The sequence below is a fragment of the Amblyraja radiata genome, chromosome 1 (genome assembly GCF_010909765.2).
Source record: "Amblyraja radiata isolate CabotCenter1 chromosome 1, sAmbRad1.1.pri, whole genome shotgun sequence".
Taxonomy (NCBI): Eukaryota; Metazoa; Chordata; class Chondrichthyes; order Rajiformes; family Rajidae; genus Amblyraja; species Amblyraja radiata.
This window is the reverse complement of record NC_045956.1, coordinates 100248450-100264055: the sequence shown is the minus strand read 5'-3', so window position 1 is coordinate 100264055 and position 15606 is coordinate 100248450. Positions and strand designations below refer to the sequence as shown.

The window sequence follows — 15606 nt, the reverse complement described above, 5'->3', positions numbered from 1 at the left end:
AGTTTCTCCAGCATTTTTGTCTATCTTCGATTTTCCAGCATCTGCAGTTCCTTCTTAAACATCATAATTATAAGTGTTCTTACTTAAAACCTGGATCTTTCTTGGAACAAAATAAATACTATGATTTATTACATTCAGGTGTAAAGCCAGTAACAATGCTTATTCTCAAGACAAACAGAATAATCTTGGGGAACTCAGCAGGTCAGACAGCATCTCTGAAGGAAAGGAATAGGTTTTGGGTCGAGACCCTTCTTCAGACTGAGAGTCAGGGGAGAGGGAAACAATTGATATAGTCAGCGATATACAGTGCCCATAATGTTTGGAACAAAGACCTATCATTTGCCTCTGTACTCCACAATTTGAGATTTGTAATAGAAAAAAAATCACTTACAATATACAATATTTTTATTCATTGTCATTTGAACCTCAAATGAGGCTCAAATGAGGTCTGTTTCTACAGCCATACAAAAAGAAACAATTTCTACAAGACACACAAACAATTTAAGTCACACAAACATCCATCAGTGACTCTCCTCCTCACTGTGATGGAAGGCAAAGTCTTTGTGGTTAAAGTGCACATTGTCAGATTTTAATAAAGGCCATTTTTATACATTTTGGTTTCACCATGTAGAAATTACAGCTGTGTTTATACATAGTCCCCCCATTTCAGGGCACCATAATGTTTGGGACACATGGGTTCACAGGTATTTGTAATTGCTCAGGTGCGTAATAATTGTCTCCTTAATGCAGGTATAAGAGAGCTCTCAGCACCTAGTCTTTCCTCCAGTCTTTACATCACCTTTGGAAACTTTTATTGCTGGTTATCAACATGAGGATCAAAGTTGTGCCAATGAAAGTCAAAGAAGCCATTATGAGACTGAGAAACAAGAATAAAACTGTTAGAGACATCAGCCAAACCTCAGGCTTACCAAAATCAACTGTTAAGAAGAAAGAGAGCACTGGTGAGCTTACTAATCGCAAGGGACTGGCAGGCCAAGGAAGACCTCCACAGCTGATGACAGAAGAATTATCTCTATAATAAAGAAAAATCCCCAAACACCTGTCCGACAGAACAGAAATATTCTTCAGGAGTCAGGTGTGGATTTGTCAATGACCACTGTCCGCAGAAGACTTCATGAACACAAATACAGAAGCTACACTGCAAGATGCAAATCACTGGTTAGCCAGTTTGGCCAGGTTACAGTTTGCCAAGAAGTACTTAAAAGAGCAACCACAGTTCTGGAAAAAGGTCTAGTGGACAGATGAGACGAAGATTAACTTATATCAGAGTAATGGCAAGAGCAAAGTATAGAGGAGAGAAGGAACTGCCCAAGATCCAAAGATCTGCAAGGTGCAAACCACTGGTCAGTCACAAAAATAGGATGGCCAGGTTACAGTTTGCCAAGAAGTACTTAAAAGAGCAACCAGTTCTGGAAAAAGGTCTTATAGACAGATGAGATGAAGATTAACATATGTCAGAGTGATGGCAAGAGCAACCAAAATGAAACCAAAATGTATAAAAATGGCTATTAAAATCTGGCATGTGCACTTTAACCACGTGTGATTTTTTCTATTACAAATCTCAAATTGTGTAGTACAGAGGCAAATAAATAAATGATGGGTCTTTGTCCCAAACATTATGGAGGGCACTGTAGAACAAATGAATGAAAGATATGCAAAAAAGTAATGATGATAAAGAAAACTGGCCATTGTTAGCTGTTGTCTAGCTGAAATCGATTTACAGACAATGAGACAACACGTTTTCACCTACAGCACAGCTACAGCACAGCCTGTCTCCTTTATCATTCTTACTTTTTTGTATATCTTTAATTTATTTGTTCTCTCTCTCTCTCTCTAAATCACCGTTTAGATCTCTCGTTTCCCTTCCCCTGACTCTCAATCTGAAGAAGGGTCTTGACCTGAAACGTCACCTATTCCTTTTGTCCAGAGATGTTGTCTAACCCGCAGAGTTGCTCCAGCTCTTTGTGTCTATCTTTGGTTTAAACCAGCATCTGCAGTTCCTTCCTACACAATGTTATTCTGTTGGGTATCAAAAATGTGAACATATTTACCTTATTTTTCACTCTTTCACAAAAGAAAATACCACTGGGTTGAGGGACATGTTACTTAGCAACACTCATCCACAAACAACCCGGAGATATATGTACATAAGGTTTCTTGATTGCCCTCCAATTTACCTACTCCAGTATTCCAGAGTTTGTTGCTCAAAACCATGAACTTTGGCATTCTCTTCCAAATTCCGTTTATCTCTTATGTAGGAAAGAACTGCAGATGCTGGTTTAAATCGAAAGTAGACACATAATGCTGGAGTAACTCGGCGGGACAGGCAGCATCTCTGGAGAGAAGGAATGGGTGAGGTTTCGGGTCGAGATCCTTCTTCAGACTGAAGAATTCCGTTTATCTCTTCAAAGCTATTTTCTCTTTAAAGACATTTCTTAAACCATATCTCCTTGAAGTTTTGTTGATTTGCAGCTTATATACAAATGTATCAATGCCAAATTTAATGTGTGAACTCGTGTGAAGCAGTTTGGAAAACATAAATTCAAGTCGTCTTGCTATAGTGTATTTGACAAAAACCTTAAATGAACAGTCTGTACTATCTAGAAATTTTGTAAAGGCGATACTAGCGAATCTTAATAAAAATACACTATTCCATGCAACTGGCTTACAGATATCCCAAAGAAAAACCTTATCAACTATTATTAAAAGCAATCACAGTAAGAATCTAATGAACAAATAAAATGACAGGATAATAGCCTGAAAATCTGTGATTACGTTAGTAGACTCCACATGTGACTTTGAAATTAGTGCCATTACGGAATTAAAGGGGGAATATGGACGAGGCCATTGAATAATTTGAAAGCAAACAGGCTAGGACGAGTAACAACTAGCATCCATAAGGAGTCAACCATTAAGCATTGAAATGAGAGAGATATTGACCAAGGTGATTGTGAATCTTTGGAATTATCCACTTCAGAGGGCAAGCTTTGAGTATATTGAAGATGGAAATCCAAACACATTTGGACATCAGTGAATCAAGGAAATTGGGAATTGGATGGGAAAGGAGATTTGAAATAGAACATCAGCCATGATCTACTGAATGAATAAACAGACTGGGGGGACATAACACAGATATCTGCTCCAAATATGATGCTAATTTAAACCAGTCCCATCTGCCTGCACATGTACCTGCTAAATGGCTCTTATATGTTGCTATTGGATCTTCTACTACTACAGGTGCACAACCTTTTATCCGAAGATCCAAATAACGAAAACCTCCGAATAGCGGACATTTTTTCGGTCCTTGAAGAAAGGTCCTTGAAAACGTTCACCGAGGGCGGCCCGCAGAGGTGACAGCGGAACCTCCGGTCGGTCCTCGAAGAAAGGGGAACTAAATCCCCATTCATAAAAGAGAAGATGAGGGTATATTGCGCGGGAGGGTTAATAATTGACAATATGCTGCTGCCTGCCCGCTGAATTAAAAAGTTCCCACGGTAGACTCACGATATACAGTGTTTCGTGAGTCTTGCGTGGGAACTTTTTAACTCAGCGGGGCAGGCACCAGCAGATTGTCGCTCGCTTCAGTATCACCCCACCTACACCCCTCTGCTTCCCGGCCATGTGTGTGACCCCTTCCCTCCCCTCTCCAGCTCCCCGCCCATTGCACCGGCGCGGGGGCTTTGCACTGTCTTCACGTCGGCGATTTCGCAGGACCGTGTCAGGACCAATTGGACACCGACCCCCAGGCCCACCGCAAGCACAGAGATCCCAGAGACCCACAGCCAACAGCAGCCCAGCCCAGCCCCACTCCAACTACAGAGGAACCTGGGTTGCGGATGACGGGGCGCAGCTCGGGGCGTCGTAGGGGCCCATCGGGGAGCGGGTTCCTGTTGGTCCTGACGTCTCCAGCCACCTGCCATCCTCCGGGAACTGTACCGCCCTTGCAGGAGAGTGGGGTTGTTTGCAGTTGCAGAGGGAGGGGGCAATTCACATAAACATCCATCACAGTGAGTCTTCTCCTCACTGTGATGGAAGGCAAAGACTTGTCTCTCCCCTGCTCTCCATTCCTCTCCCGAAGTCGAGGTCAAAGCCCCCAGCAGGCGCTCGCAAGTCCGCGGCAATTTACAGCCGCGCCGGGCGTTGTAAGGCGCCCCTCCAGGTCACTCTCAACCCTGTAATTCGGGCGGGAGATGTCGCCGCTGCCGGTGCCCCGCAAAGCAGTCTCCCACCGGAGACCCGCGAGCTCCCGGTGTCACCATCCACCGGAGTCGGGTCGCAGCAGCTCGCCCCCGCAACTCTCCACGCTCCGAAGCTGGCTAGCTCCACGGAGGTAGGTCCGTAGGTCCACAGCTCCCACCGCCGCCCACCGACCCCCAGGCCCACTGCAAGCACGGAGATCCCAGAGACCCACAGCCAGCAGCAACTCCAGCCCAGCCCCGCTCCAACTCCAGAGGAACACGTAGGGGCAGAAGCTGATGGTGTGCAAGGTACGTCTTGTTCTTGGGGTGGCGGATGAGGGGGCGCAGCTCGGGCTGTGGGCAAACTGCCACTTGTTGCTGTAGCGGCCAAAGATCATAGAGGAGCTCCTCTATGATCTTTGGTAACGGCCCATCGGGGAGCGGATTCCTCTGGAGTTGGAGGGGGAGGGGGGTATTGTGCTGTTTGATCGCCCCCTGCTATCCCAGGGACAGGGAGACACAGCGGCTTTTTAGACTGGTGGGCAATCACTTCCAAAGTTCTGCCCACACAGTCAGTACACCTCTCCTACACTGTATTTCATACAAACATTTATTCTGCAAGAAAAAACGACATTGAAGACTCAAACTCGCGATCGAGTAACTGCCAGGATCAAGGCGCAAACTCGCGACCTTGCGGATATGAGCCGAGCACTCTACCACTGAGCCAGCCATTAAAATCTACGCTAAAAAATTTCCATTCCGAAGACCGACAAATTCTGAATTACGAAAAGTGTCTGGTCCCAAGGCTTTCGGATAAAAGGTTGTGCACCTGTATATCATTTATCAGCAAGTTCCAGTAACCTATCACTGTAAAAGATCTTGTATAGGTCACAGATCTTATTAAAGAGAAATAATGCAGAATTCTTGGGTAATGGCATTTAAAATGGCATCAGGGCAAACGTGATTAACATGGAACAGTATAGCACAGTAACAGGCCGTTCAGCTCAGGGTGCCTCTGCTTATCCTGATGCCATTTTAAAATAATCTGACTGCCTGCACAATGGTATATATCCCTCCGTCCCCTGCCTGTTCATGTGCCTGTCTAAATCTTCTGAAATGTTGCTTTTGTATCTGTTCTTGCACCTCGTTGGCAGTGCATTCCAGGCACCTACCATTTTGTCTAAAAATTGCATAATTTTGCATAATTCCATTAACTTTGCACCACTCACCTTAAAGTTTTGACCTCCAGCATTTGACATTTCCTCCTTAGGAAAAGACTGACTTTCTACCCTATCTGGGTCTCATAATTTTATATACTTCTATAGATTACTATTGCTCTTATAATTTAAAAAAATGTCTTACTTGATTGATCTTTCAAAGTGAAAACTTGTTAAGATAGTGGTAGAATTATCTTTAGATAGACACAAAAAGTTGGAGTAACTCAGCGGGACAGGCAGCATCTCTGGAGAGAAGGAATGGGTGACGTTTCGGGTCGAGACCCTTCTTCAGAGTTATCTTTTGCAGGTCGCAGAAAGTGAGACGAGACACTGGATCCATAATAGAGAGTCCAACATTTTAAAAACCCAAGCACTAACATGTAGTATAAATACATGCTGAATATAATCAGACTTTTATGGCACAGGAGGTTATTTGATTCACAGTGTGCACTGGGAGAGAAAGCAGCATGGGGGAGAATCTAAATGACAGATTTATAAAAATATGTGAACCTTCAAGCAGAATTTTAAGGGAACCTTCAAGCAGAATTTTATATCTGCTTTTGCTGATCCAAAGCATAGTGTGAAATTTGATGGATGACTTTTGTCACTTTTCATCACGGTGCAATAAATCAAATAAATGCAGCAATTACAAGTTTGACTGCACGCTTCCTGTCGAGAAAAAAAAATTATTACCCAAGGCCATCAGGAAAAAGCTCCTCACCTCAGATCAAAAGCAAGATATGAAGGACATTAATAAAACAACTTACTCTCTCAATCATTCTTGAAGTTCAGTGACCAAAAGTACCAGATTTAAAAATTACATTAAAACTGCAGCCGTGGGAAATTTGAAATAAAAGCAGAAAATGCTGGAAACATTCAGCAGGTCAGTCTGTGGAAACGGAACTGGAGTTAATATTTTAGGTTGCAGAACTGGGAGAGAGAAAATAAATTAGTATTAAGTTGCAGAGAGGGTGGGGAGGGATGGATAGGATAACGGCAATATTTCAGATACAATGAGGCCAGTATTGACACAGACAAGCTGTAAACAAGGTCATCTGGCTGACAATAGACAATAGGTGCAGAAGTAGGCCATTCGGCCCTTTGAGCTAGCACCGCCATTCACTGTGATCATGGCTGATCATCCACACTCAGTACCCCGCTCCTGCCTTTTCCCCATATCCCTTGACTCTGTTATCTTGAAGAGCTCTATCCAATTCATTCTTGAAAGCATACAGAGAATTGGCCTCCACTGCCTTCTGAGGCAGAGAATTCCACAGATTCACAACCCTCTGTGTGAAAATGTTTTTCCTCATCTCCGCTCTAAAAGGCTTACCTCTTATTCTTAAACTGTGGCCTCTGTTTCTGGACTCCCCCAACGTCGGGAACATGTTTCCTGCCTCTAGCGTGTCCAAACCCTTAATAATCTTATATGTTTCAATAAGATCTTCTTTCATCCTTCTAAATTGCAGAGTATAAAAGCCCAGCCGCTCCCTTCTATCAACATATGACAGTCACGCCATCCCGGGAATTAAGCTCGTGAACCTATGCTGTACTCACTCAATAGCAAGAATGTCCTTCCTCAAATTTGGAGACCAAAACTGCACACAATGCTCCAGGTGTGGTCTCACTAGGGCCCTGTACAACTGCAGGACCTCTTTGCTCCCATACTCAACTCCTCTTGTTATGAAGGCCAACATGCCATTCGCTTTCTTCACTGCCTGCTGTACCTGCATGCTTACTTTCAGTGATTAATGAACAAGGACCTCCAGATCTCGTTGTACTTCCCCTTTTCCCAACTTGACACCATTCAGATAATAATCTGCCTTCCTGTTTTTGCCACCAAAGTGGATAACCTCACATTTATCCACATTAAACTGCACCTGCCATGCATCTGCCCACTCACTCAAACTGTCCAAGTTACCCTGCATCCTCATAGCATCAATAGACAATAGGTGCAGAAGTAGGCCATTCGGCTCTTCGAGCCATTCAATGTGATCATGGCTGATCATCACCAATCAGTACCCCGTTTCTGCCTTCTGCCCATATTCCCTGACTCTGCTATTTTTAAGAGCCCTATCTAGCTCTCTTTTGAAAGCATCCAGAGAACCTGCCTCCACCTCCCTCTGAGGCAGATAATTCCACATCCTCCTCACAGTTCACACTGCCACCCAGTTTTGTGTCATCTGCAAATTTGCTAATGTTACTTTTAATCCCTTCATCTAAATCATTAATGTATATTGTAAATAGCTGCGGTCCCAGCACCGAGCATTGCAGTACCCCACTAGTCACTGCCTGCCATTCTGCATTTTAATCCCTACTCTTTGTTTCCTGTCTGCCAACCAATTTTCTATCCATGTCAGTACCCTACCCCAATACCATGTGCTCTAAATTTGCCCACTTATCTCCTATGTGGGACCTTATCAAATGCTTTCTGAAAGTCCAGGTACACTACATCCATGTGCGTACGGGGCGTCGAAGGACGAGAAGCTGAAGCCAAGAATTGGAAGCCAAAATACCGAACGGAAACGACGCCGAAAAGCCAAATAACCAAACGGGAGCGACGCCGAAAAGCCAAATACGTGACGCCGAAAAGCCAGATAAAGGAAGACGTCTCCAAGGACAGTATTTGTCCGAGACATTGCCAGCGATTGGTCCAGACACCACATCCATCACATCACTGGCCGGAGGGTGGGGGGCAATTTATATTTTCCTTTGCCGCTTTTAGACTGCCAAAGATCATAGAGCGCATTATTTACTCTCTCTCGATCAATAGATAGATAGTTAGAGAGGGAGGGGGAGGGAAGAGAGGGTGGGGAGAGAGGGAGGGAGAGGACGGGGGGGGGGGGGGGGGAAGAGGGAGAGGACGGGGGGGAAAGAGGGAGAGGACGGGGGGGGAAAGAGGGGGGGAAAGAGGAGGGGGGGAAGAGGGAGAGGACGGGGAGGGGGGGGAAGAGGGAGAGGACGGGGGGGGAAAGAGGGACGAGGACGAGGAGGGGGGGAAGAGGGAGAGGACGGGGGGAAGAGGGAGAGGATGGGGGGGAAGAGGGAGAGGACGGGGGAGGGAGAGGGAGAGGGAGAGGGAGAGGGAGAGGGAGAGGGAGAGGGAGAGGGAGAGGGAGAGGGAGAGGGAGAGGGAGAGGGAGAGGGAGAGGAGAGGGAGAGGGAGAGGGAGAGGGAGAGGGAGAGGGAGAGGGAGAGGGAGAGGGAGAGGGAGAGAGAGATTCCAGCCTCTTAACCCCAAGCACCACCATGGCAGATCAACGTTTACAAAAATAATCCGCTCTATGATCTTTGGCAGGCCAAAAGCGGCGAAGGAAAATTAAAAATACCCCCCACCCTCCCGCCTCCCACGGCCAGTGATGTGATGGACGCGGGGTCTGGACCAATCGCTGACAAGGTCTCGGACAAATCCTGTCCCCGGAGACGTCCTGTACGTTTTCTGGCTTTTCGGCATTGCGCCCGTTCGTTTATTTGGCTTTGGCTTCTCGTTCTTCGATGCCCCGTCCGGGTACCCACTACATCCACTGGCTCTCGCTTGTCCATATTCCTAGTTACATCCTCAAAAAATTGCAGAAGATTAGCCAAGCATGATTTCCCCTTCGTAAATCCATGCTGACTCAGACCGATCCTGCTACTGCTATCTAAATGTGCTGCTATTTCATCTTTTATAATTGACTCCAGCATCTTCCCCACCACCGATGTCAGGCTAACTGGTCTATAATTCCTTGTTTTCTCTCTTCTGCCTTTCATAAAAAGTAGGATGACATTAGCTATCGTCAAATCCACAGGAACTGATCCTGAATCCATAGAACATTGGAAAATGATCACCAATGCGTCCACGATTTCTGGAGCCACTTCCTTAAGTACCCTGGGATGCAGAGCATCAGGCTCTGGGGATTTATCAGCCTTCAGTCCCATCAGTCTACCCAACACCATTTCCTGTCTAATGTGAATTTCCTTCAGTTCCTCCGTCACTCTAGATCCTCTGGCCACTAGTACATCAGGGAGATTGTTTGTGTCTTCCTTAGTGAAGACGGATCCAAAGTAGCTGTTCAACTCGTCTGCCATTTCCTTGTTCCCCTTCATAAACTCACCTATTTCAGTCTTCAAGGGTCCATCTTTGGTCTTAACTATTTTTTTCCTCTTCACATACCTAAAGCTTTTACTATCCTCCTTTATATTATTGGCTTGCTTACCTTAGTACCTCATTTTTTATTGCCTTTTTAGTTACCTTCTGTTGCTCTTTAAAAGTTTCCCAATCCTCTGGCTTCCCGCTCATCTTTGCTATGTTATACTTCTTCTCTTTGATTTTTACGCTGAACCCTGACTACCCTTGTCAGCCACGGTCGCCCCTTACTCCCCTTGGAATCTTTCTTCCTCTTTGGAATGAATTGATCCTGCACCTTCTGTATTATTCCCAGAAATACCTGCCATTGTTGTTCCATTGTCATTCCTGCTTGGGTATCTTTCCAGTCAACTTAGGCCAGCTCCTCCCTCATGGCTCAATAGTCCCCTTTGTTCAACTGTAACACTGATACTTCCGATTTTCCCATCTCCCTATGAAATTATAGATTAAAACTTATCATCATTATACTGTCACTACCTCCTAATGGCTCCTTTACCTCGAGTTCCCTTATCAAATCCAGTATATTACACAACACCAAATCCAGAATTGCCTTCTCCCTGGTAGGCTCCAGTACAAACTGCTCTAGGAATCCATCACGGAGGCACTCCACAAACTCCCTTTCTTGCGGTCCAGTACCAACCTGATTTTCCCAGTCTACCTGCATGTTGAAATCTCCCATAACAACCGTAGCATTACTTTTACGACATGCCAAATTTAAATCTTGATTCAACTTGCACCCTATATCAAGGCTACTGTTTGCGGGGGGCAGTAGATAAGTCCCATTAGGGTCTTTTTACCCTTACAATTCCTCAGTTCTATCCATACTGACTCTACATCTCCTGTTTCAATGTCACCCCTCGCAAGGGACAGAATTTCATTACTCACCAACAGAGCTACCCCACCCTCTCTGCCCACCTGTCTGTCTTTCCGATAGGATGTATACCCTTGAATATTCAGTTCCCTGCCCTTGTCCTCTTGCAGCCATGTCTCTGTAATTCACCCAAAATATTATTTGCCAATTTCTAACTGAGCCTCAAGCTCATTCACTTTATTTCTTATACTTTGCGCATTCATATAAAACACTTTAACTTCGGTATTCACCTCCCCTCTCTATTGGCCCTCTATTGACCGGTCACTATTGGGCCTGACATTACTATCTTATCCCTTCTCGAACTTTCCTTCCCATTAATTCGAAAGTCTTTTGTAACTTTTCTTGTACTCACTTCCACTTCAACTCCATCTTTATACTCCCAATTTGTTAATCCCTCCCCCCCTCTATTTAGTTCAAACCCACATGTGTAGCCCTAGCAAACCTGCCTGCCAGAATGTTGGTCCCCCTCCAGTTAAGGTGTAACCCGTCCCTTTTGTACAGGTTGATGGATGAGGGAAAGAAAAAATTGGTGTAGACTATGAGATGCGGGAAAATAAAGCGTGAATATAGATAAAGGAATGAAAAAGCTGTGTAATGCAGGGTGTAGGATATGCCAAGTTGGTCAGGCTGTACTAATGAAGATGGAACAACCAAGTCAAAATGCAATACAGCAGGGATAGGCCCTCCGACTCATCCCATCCAGGCTGACCAAAATGTCTACCTGTTCTAGTTTGCCTGCGTTTGGCCCATATCCCTCTCAACCTTTTCTATCCACGCATCAATATCTCAGATGGATGACCTGGCCTGTTCTGATACAGACAGAATTAAGTAAGTAAGTAAGTAATTTTTATTTATATAGCAACTTTTAAATCAAATCACGTTGAAGCCAAAGTGCTTTACAGAGAAGAAATCAGATTACCATACATCCATATAAAATTTAAAAAAAGAAAAGACACAACACACTATAGAATTTAACATGAACGCCCCCCCCACAGCAGAATCAACACTTTCCACTGTGAGGGAAGGCACTAAAAATTCCAGTCCTCCTCCTCTTAGTTCATCCTATTTGAGGCCTCCGCAGTCGCCGCAACGGCGGCCCGATGTCATAGGCCCTCTAACCGGATGATGGAGTTCCGGCGTCGGGAGAACACTCTTCAGCGGCATTGGAGTAACTGGAATGGCCGCTTCCTCCCCGGAGACCGCGGCTCCCGAAGTCCACAGGCCGCGCTGGTCGGAGCCTGACGAGAGATCCCAGGCCCCGCGGTGTTTGAAATCAGTGCCACCCGCATCTGGACGCCCGCAGCCACAGCTCCGCGATGTTCCCGTCGGCGGTCTTCAGCCCTCCGGAGCCCCACACGGCGACCCGGGCAAGGCATCGCCCACTCCACGACGGTGCCTCAGCGCTGTGCCGCCGCCAAAGCTGCAGTCCCAGCCGGTCCCGGCAGGAAACGCCGCTCCAGTTCCGCTGGCAGGCCGCATGGAGAGGGCAAAAATGCGACTCGGAGGAAAGCCGCATCTCCGACCAGGTAGGACTGAGAAAATACAGTTTCCCCCTGCTGAATTCCTCCAACATTTAGTGCTTTGGTCAAGATTCCAGCATCCACAGTTTCTTGGGTCTCCAAGCTGCTATTTCTGCTTGTGCTGTTGACCACTGTCATATTTATGAAAACCTCAGGGATTAATTTCAGAATAAATGTAACTACTTGACACAAGGGTTACATTCAAAGCTTTAATGACTTGTCAAGTTGTCAATCTAGAGTTTGGCAACAACTATCAGTTTGTCAGAAGATAGACACAAAATGCTGGAGTAACTCAGCGGGACAGGCAGCATCTCTGGAGAGAAGGAATGAATAATGTTTCTGGTCAAGACCCTTCTTCAGACTATTATCAGTTTGCCAGCCTATTTATGCAAGGTCATTTTAACCCTTCAAGGATTGAATTCTCTAGGATGTTTTAAGAGCTATACAGCTTTTGCTAAAACAAATGTTGCAGGTTTTCTGCTAACATAGATAAATACGGTTATGTTTGAGACTGAAATGCTTTGTTTCATGCACAAATGCCTACATTAAACGGCTCTTTGGATCAGAAAATATAAAAGGAGAATGTCAGAAATTTTATGAAACAGGGAAGTTGAAATGTTACATGCCTAACCCACTGTTACACACAAATTGGTTTCACTGTCTTTTAATGGGTTGAGGCAGCCTAGCAGGTGCCCAAACACAATTTGTGAAAGATCTCCAATTGCGAGGATCATGGAGCAGTATTTTAGGATGTCCTTGTTTATTGCTGCTCTCAGCTTCAGCATAGCGTTCTCCAGCATTTCTTGAATGGCAATTCTTAAAGAGATATAGTGCAACACAAAAAAAATGCAGAGCAAACTACTGGAGAGTGTTACCATCAAAGATAAATTATATATTGATGGAATAGTTGCAGGGGTTGGTTGGAGATTGCTCCAATTGGCTCAGTGAGACTGAGCAGGCTGCTGGAGTTGAGTGATAGCAGGAGACCAGTTCTATATACAAGTTGACACCAGATGCCCTTCTAGACTACAGACTGACAATACTGGGAAGAGATTGCCAAGGAGGTTTTGAAGGACCAAAGTATGGCCACTGAAGGCCTGGATTTTTGAGAAGTTGATAATGCCAGAAAATATTAGTGTTCATGTGATGAGAAGGTGGATAGTCTTCTCTCCCAAGTGTGGAGTTGGGTTTCCATTTCACGTATTAATGAATAGCAAATTGTAAGATGCAGCACAACATCAGTAACAGCCCGAGGAAGTTGGGTATAAACTTGACCTTGATCTCAAAGCAATACTAGCACACACGAGGGTGTATCCTGTAGGGGGGCGCTCCTCTGTGTGCAGCCATGTCAGCAGCGCGTCAGTTTTTTCAACTTTAAAATTTTTTTTTAGTATGTTTTAAAGTATGTATTTAATGTTCCTTCGTGTGTTTTGTGTGGGGGGTGGTGTGGGGGGGTAAGGGGGAAGCCGCTTCGGTCGCCTCCTCCATGGAGAGGCGACTTTTTCCAGGTCGCCTCCCCCGTGGCCTAACATCAAGGATCGGCGCGGCCTTTCCCGGAGACGCGCCCGGGGCTTCAGCGGCGGGCGCAGCGTGGACTCTCGGCGTGGAGCGGGTGAGCCCTCGCTGGGGCTCGCTGGAGGGGAGCACTCCGTTTCGCTGGCCCGGGGCAGCCGGCAGCCTGAAGTCGCAGCCTGAAGCCACGGTCTGCAGAGCTCCAGCTGGTGCGGCGTCTACAGCCCGGGATCCCTCGTGGGGGACCCGGGGGAAGAAGAAGCCATCACTGCCGGCCCGCGGCCAACTTCTACCGCTGGGCCGGCATGGACTTACCATCACCCCTGGAGGGGAGCTTCGACCGCCGGCCCTGCAGTCTACGGTGCTTCTGGCTGCGGCGAAGACTTTAAATCTCGACCGCCGGCCTGCGGCCTACACCATCTTAAAGCCACGGTCTCCGGTGAGGAAGAGCCGATCCTGGACTGACTCTGGACTCTGGTCCTGTACACGGGGGGGAAATGGAGGAGGACTGGCCAAATTTTTGTGCCTTCCACCACAGTGATGAATGCTGTGGTGGATGTTTGTGTTACAGTTTTATTGTGTGTTCTTTATTATTGTACTGCTGCTGACAACCCAAATTTCCACCGACCCTGGTTGTGTGGCAATAAATTATATCTATCTATCTATCTATCTGGAGGTAAAGGGGAAGACGAACAGTATATATTGTTGGTGGCTTTAGTGTGCGTGTGTGTGTGTGTGTGTGTGTGTGTGTGTGTGTGTGTGTGTGTGTGTGTGTGTGTGTGTGTGTGTGTGTGTGTGTGTGTGTGTGTGTGTGTGTGTGTGTGTGTGTGCGTGTGCGTGTGCATGTGCGTGTGCGCAACACTTGGCCATTCTGGCCCTAACCCTCACCTCACTAGTCTGAAAGGCAACCATCTCACTGAAGATGAATTTTGCGTGTTGGATTACTGTTGACATAATTTGGGAGAACATTTTATGCCAGAATAAAGAGCAAAGGCAAATGAAAACCCTACCAAAAAGTCAGTTTGTACTTCCAAATGGATGCCAAGCCACAAAGACATGTGTTGAAAATTGGCCACTGCATCTGGTCAATTTTCAATGACACGCTACTGTTTTTATTGGAGTTGTGGAAGGCTATTTCTATCTTGATAACTACCAAATTAAAAAGTATGCGAGTTTAAAAATATTTTAAATTACACTATTTGATGAATCAATCTATTTGATTTACATATCTTTAGCATCAGGTCTTTAAAAATGTACTTGCATCTTAGTGTATCGCAATCAAGGCTATCTTTTTAAATGGACATCACATGGCAGAGATATGGACCTTGCACAAAATCAGTAATACATGGATGGGACAGGTTTGGAGTGATATGGAGATGGGACTAGTGTAGCTGGGACATGTTAACCGGTGTGGACAAGTTGGGCCGAAAGGTCTTTCCACACTGTATCACTCTATGACAAAGACAAATGTAATTCTTATATCATTTGGATATTTTAATAAAACTTCACCCATCAGAATTAACTTAAAATTAGAACGCAGCACCATGTTACTTGCTTGTATTATCCTCTTGAAAATGCTAATGACTTGTTCTTTCTAAAATGAAATGTTTGTTAAATACTGTTGATGAAGATCATGTCCATGTAATGACTCAATAGATTGATGGCAATTTTTTTTAATTTACCTGAGGACAGAGGAGAGGAAGTCTGATGTATGCCAGCAGTTTGCTGAGTTCTTTTTGCCTGGTATCTGCATCATGCCGCACCCAGCTGAGCAATGCATTTAATATAGTTTCTTCATCTGGTATATTCATATCATCACTTGCCAGCAGTTTAACAATCTCATTTGCTGGCAGCAGTAGAAACTCTTGATTCCTTATCACGTCCATGAAATGTTCCTAAAACAAAAGGATTATTAACCCATATTAATTCCCAGCAGATTAAGTGTAAACTATAATGGGATTAAAAACGCATCTATAATTCAGTTTTTCTCACAAAAAATGCAAAATAGAAATTATTGCTTGAAATTACTGCACGCAAGTAAAAATGAAGCAAATCAATCATGCCTTCTTCCATTTTTATAAATTCAACTGATGTACTTCCATTACTTATAACATGGTGAAATCACAAAAACCAAACACATTCATCACAGTAGCACGCAATC

At 45.1% G+C, this 15606-nt stretch overlaps 1 protein-coding gene across 7 annotated transcripts in view; it reads right to left on the bottom strand.

Annotated features, from left to right (window-relative positions):
* The window catches only part of klhl5 (kelch like family member 5), a 123162-nt gene that overhangs the window by 29062 nt on the left and 78494 nt on the right, over positions 1-15606 (bottom strand). For all 7 annotated transcript variants that reach the window (XM_033027059.1, XM_033027041.1, XM_033027069.1 and 4 more), the window contains one exon: positions 15128-15340. In XM_033027059.1, coding sequence (XP_032882950.1) covers positions 15128-15340 — 213 coding nt within the window. The remainder of the gene's footprint in view (positions 1-15127; positions 15341-15606) is intronic.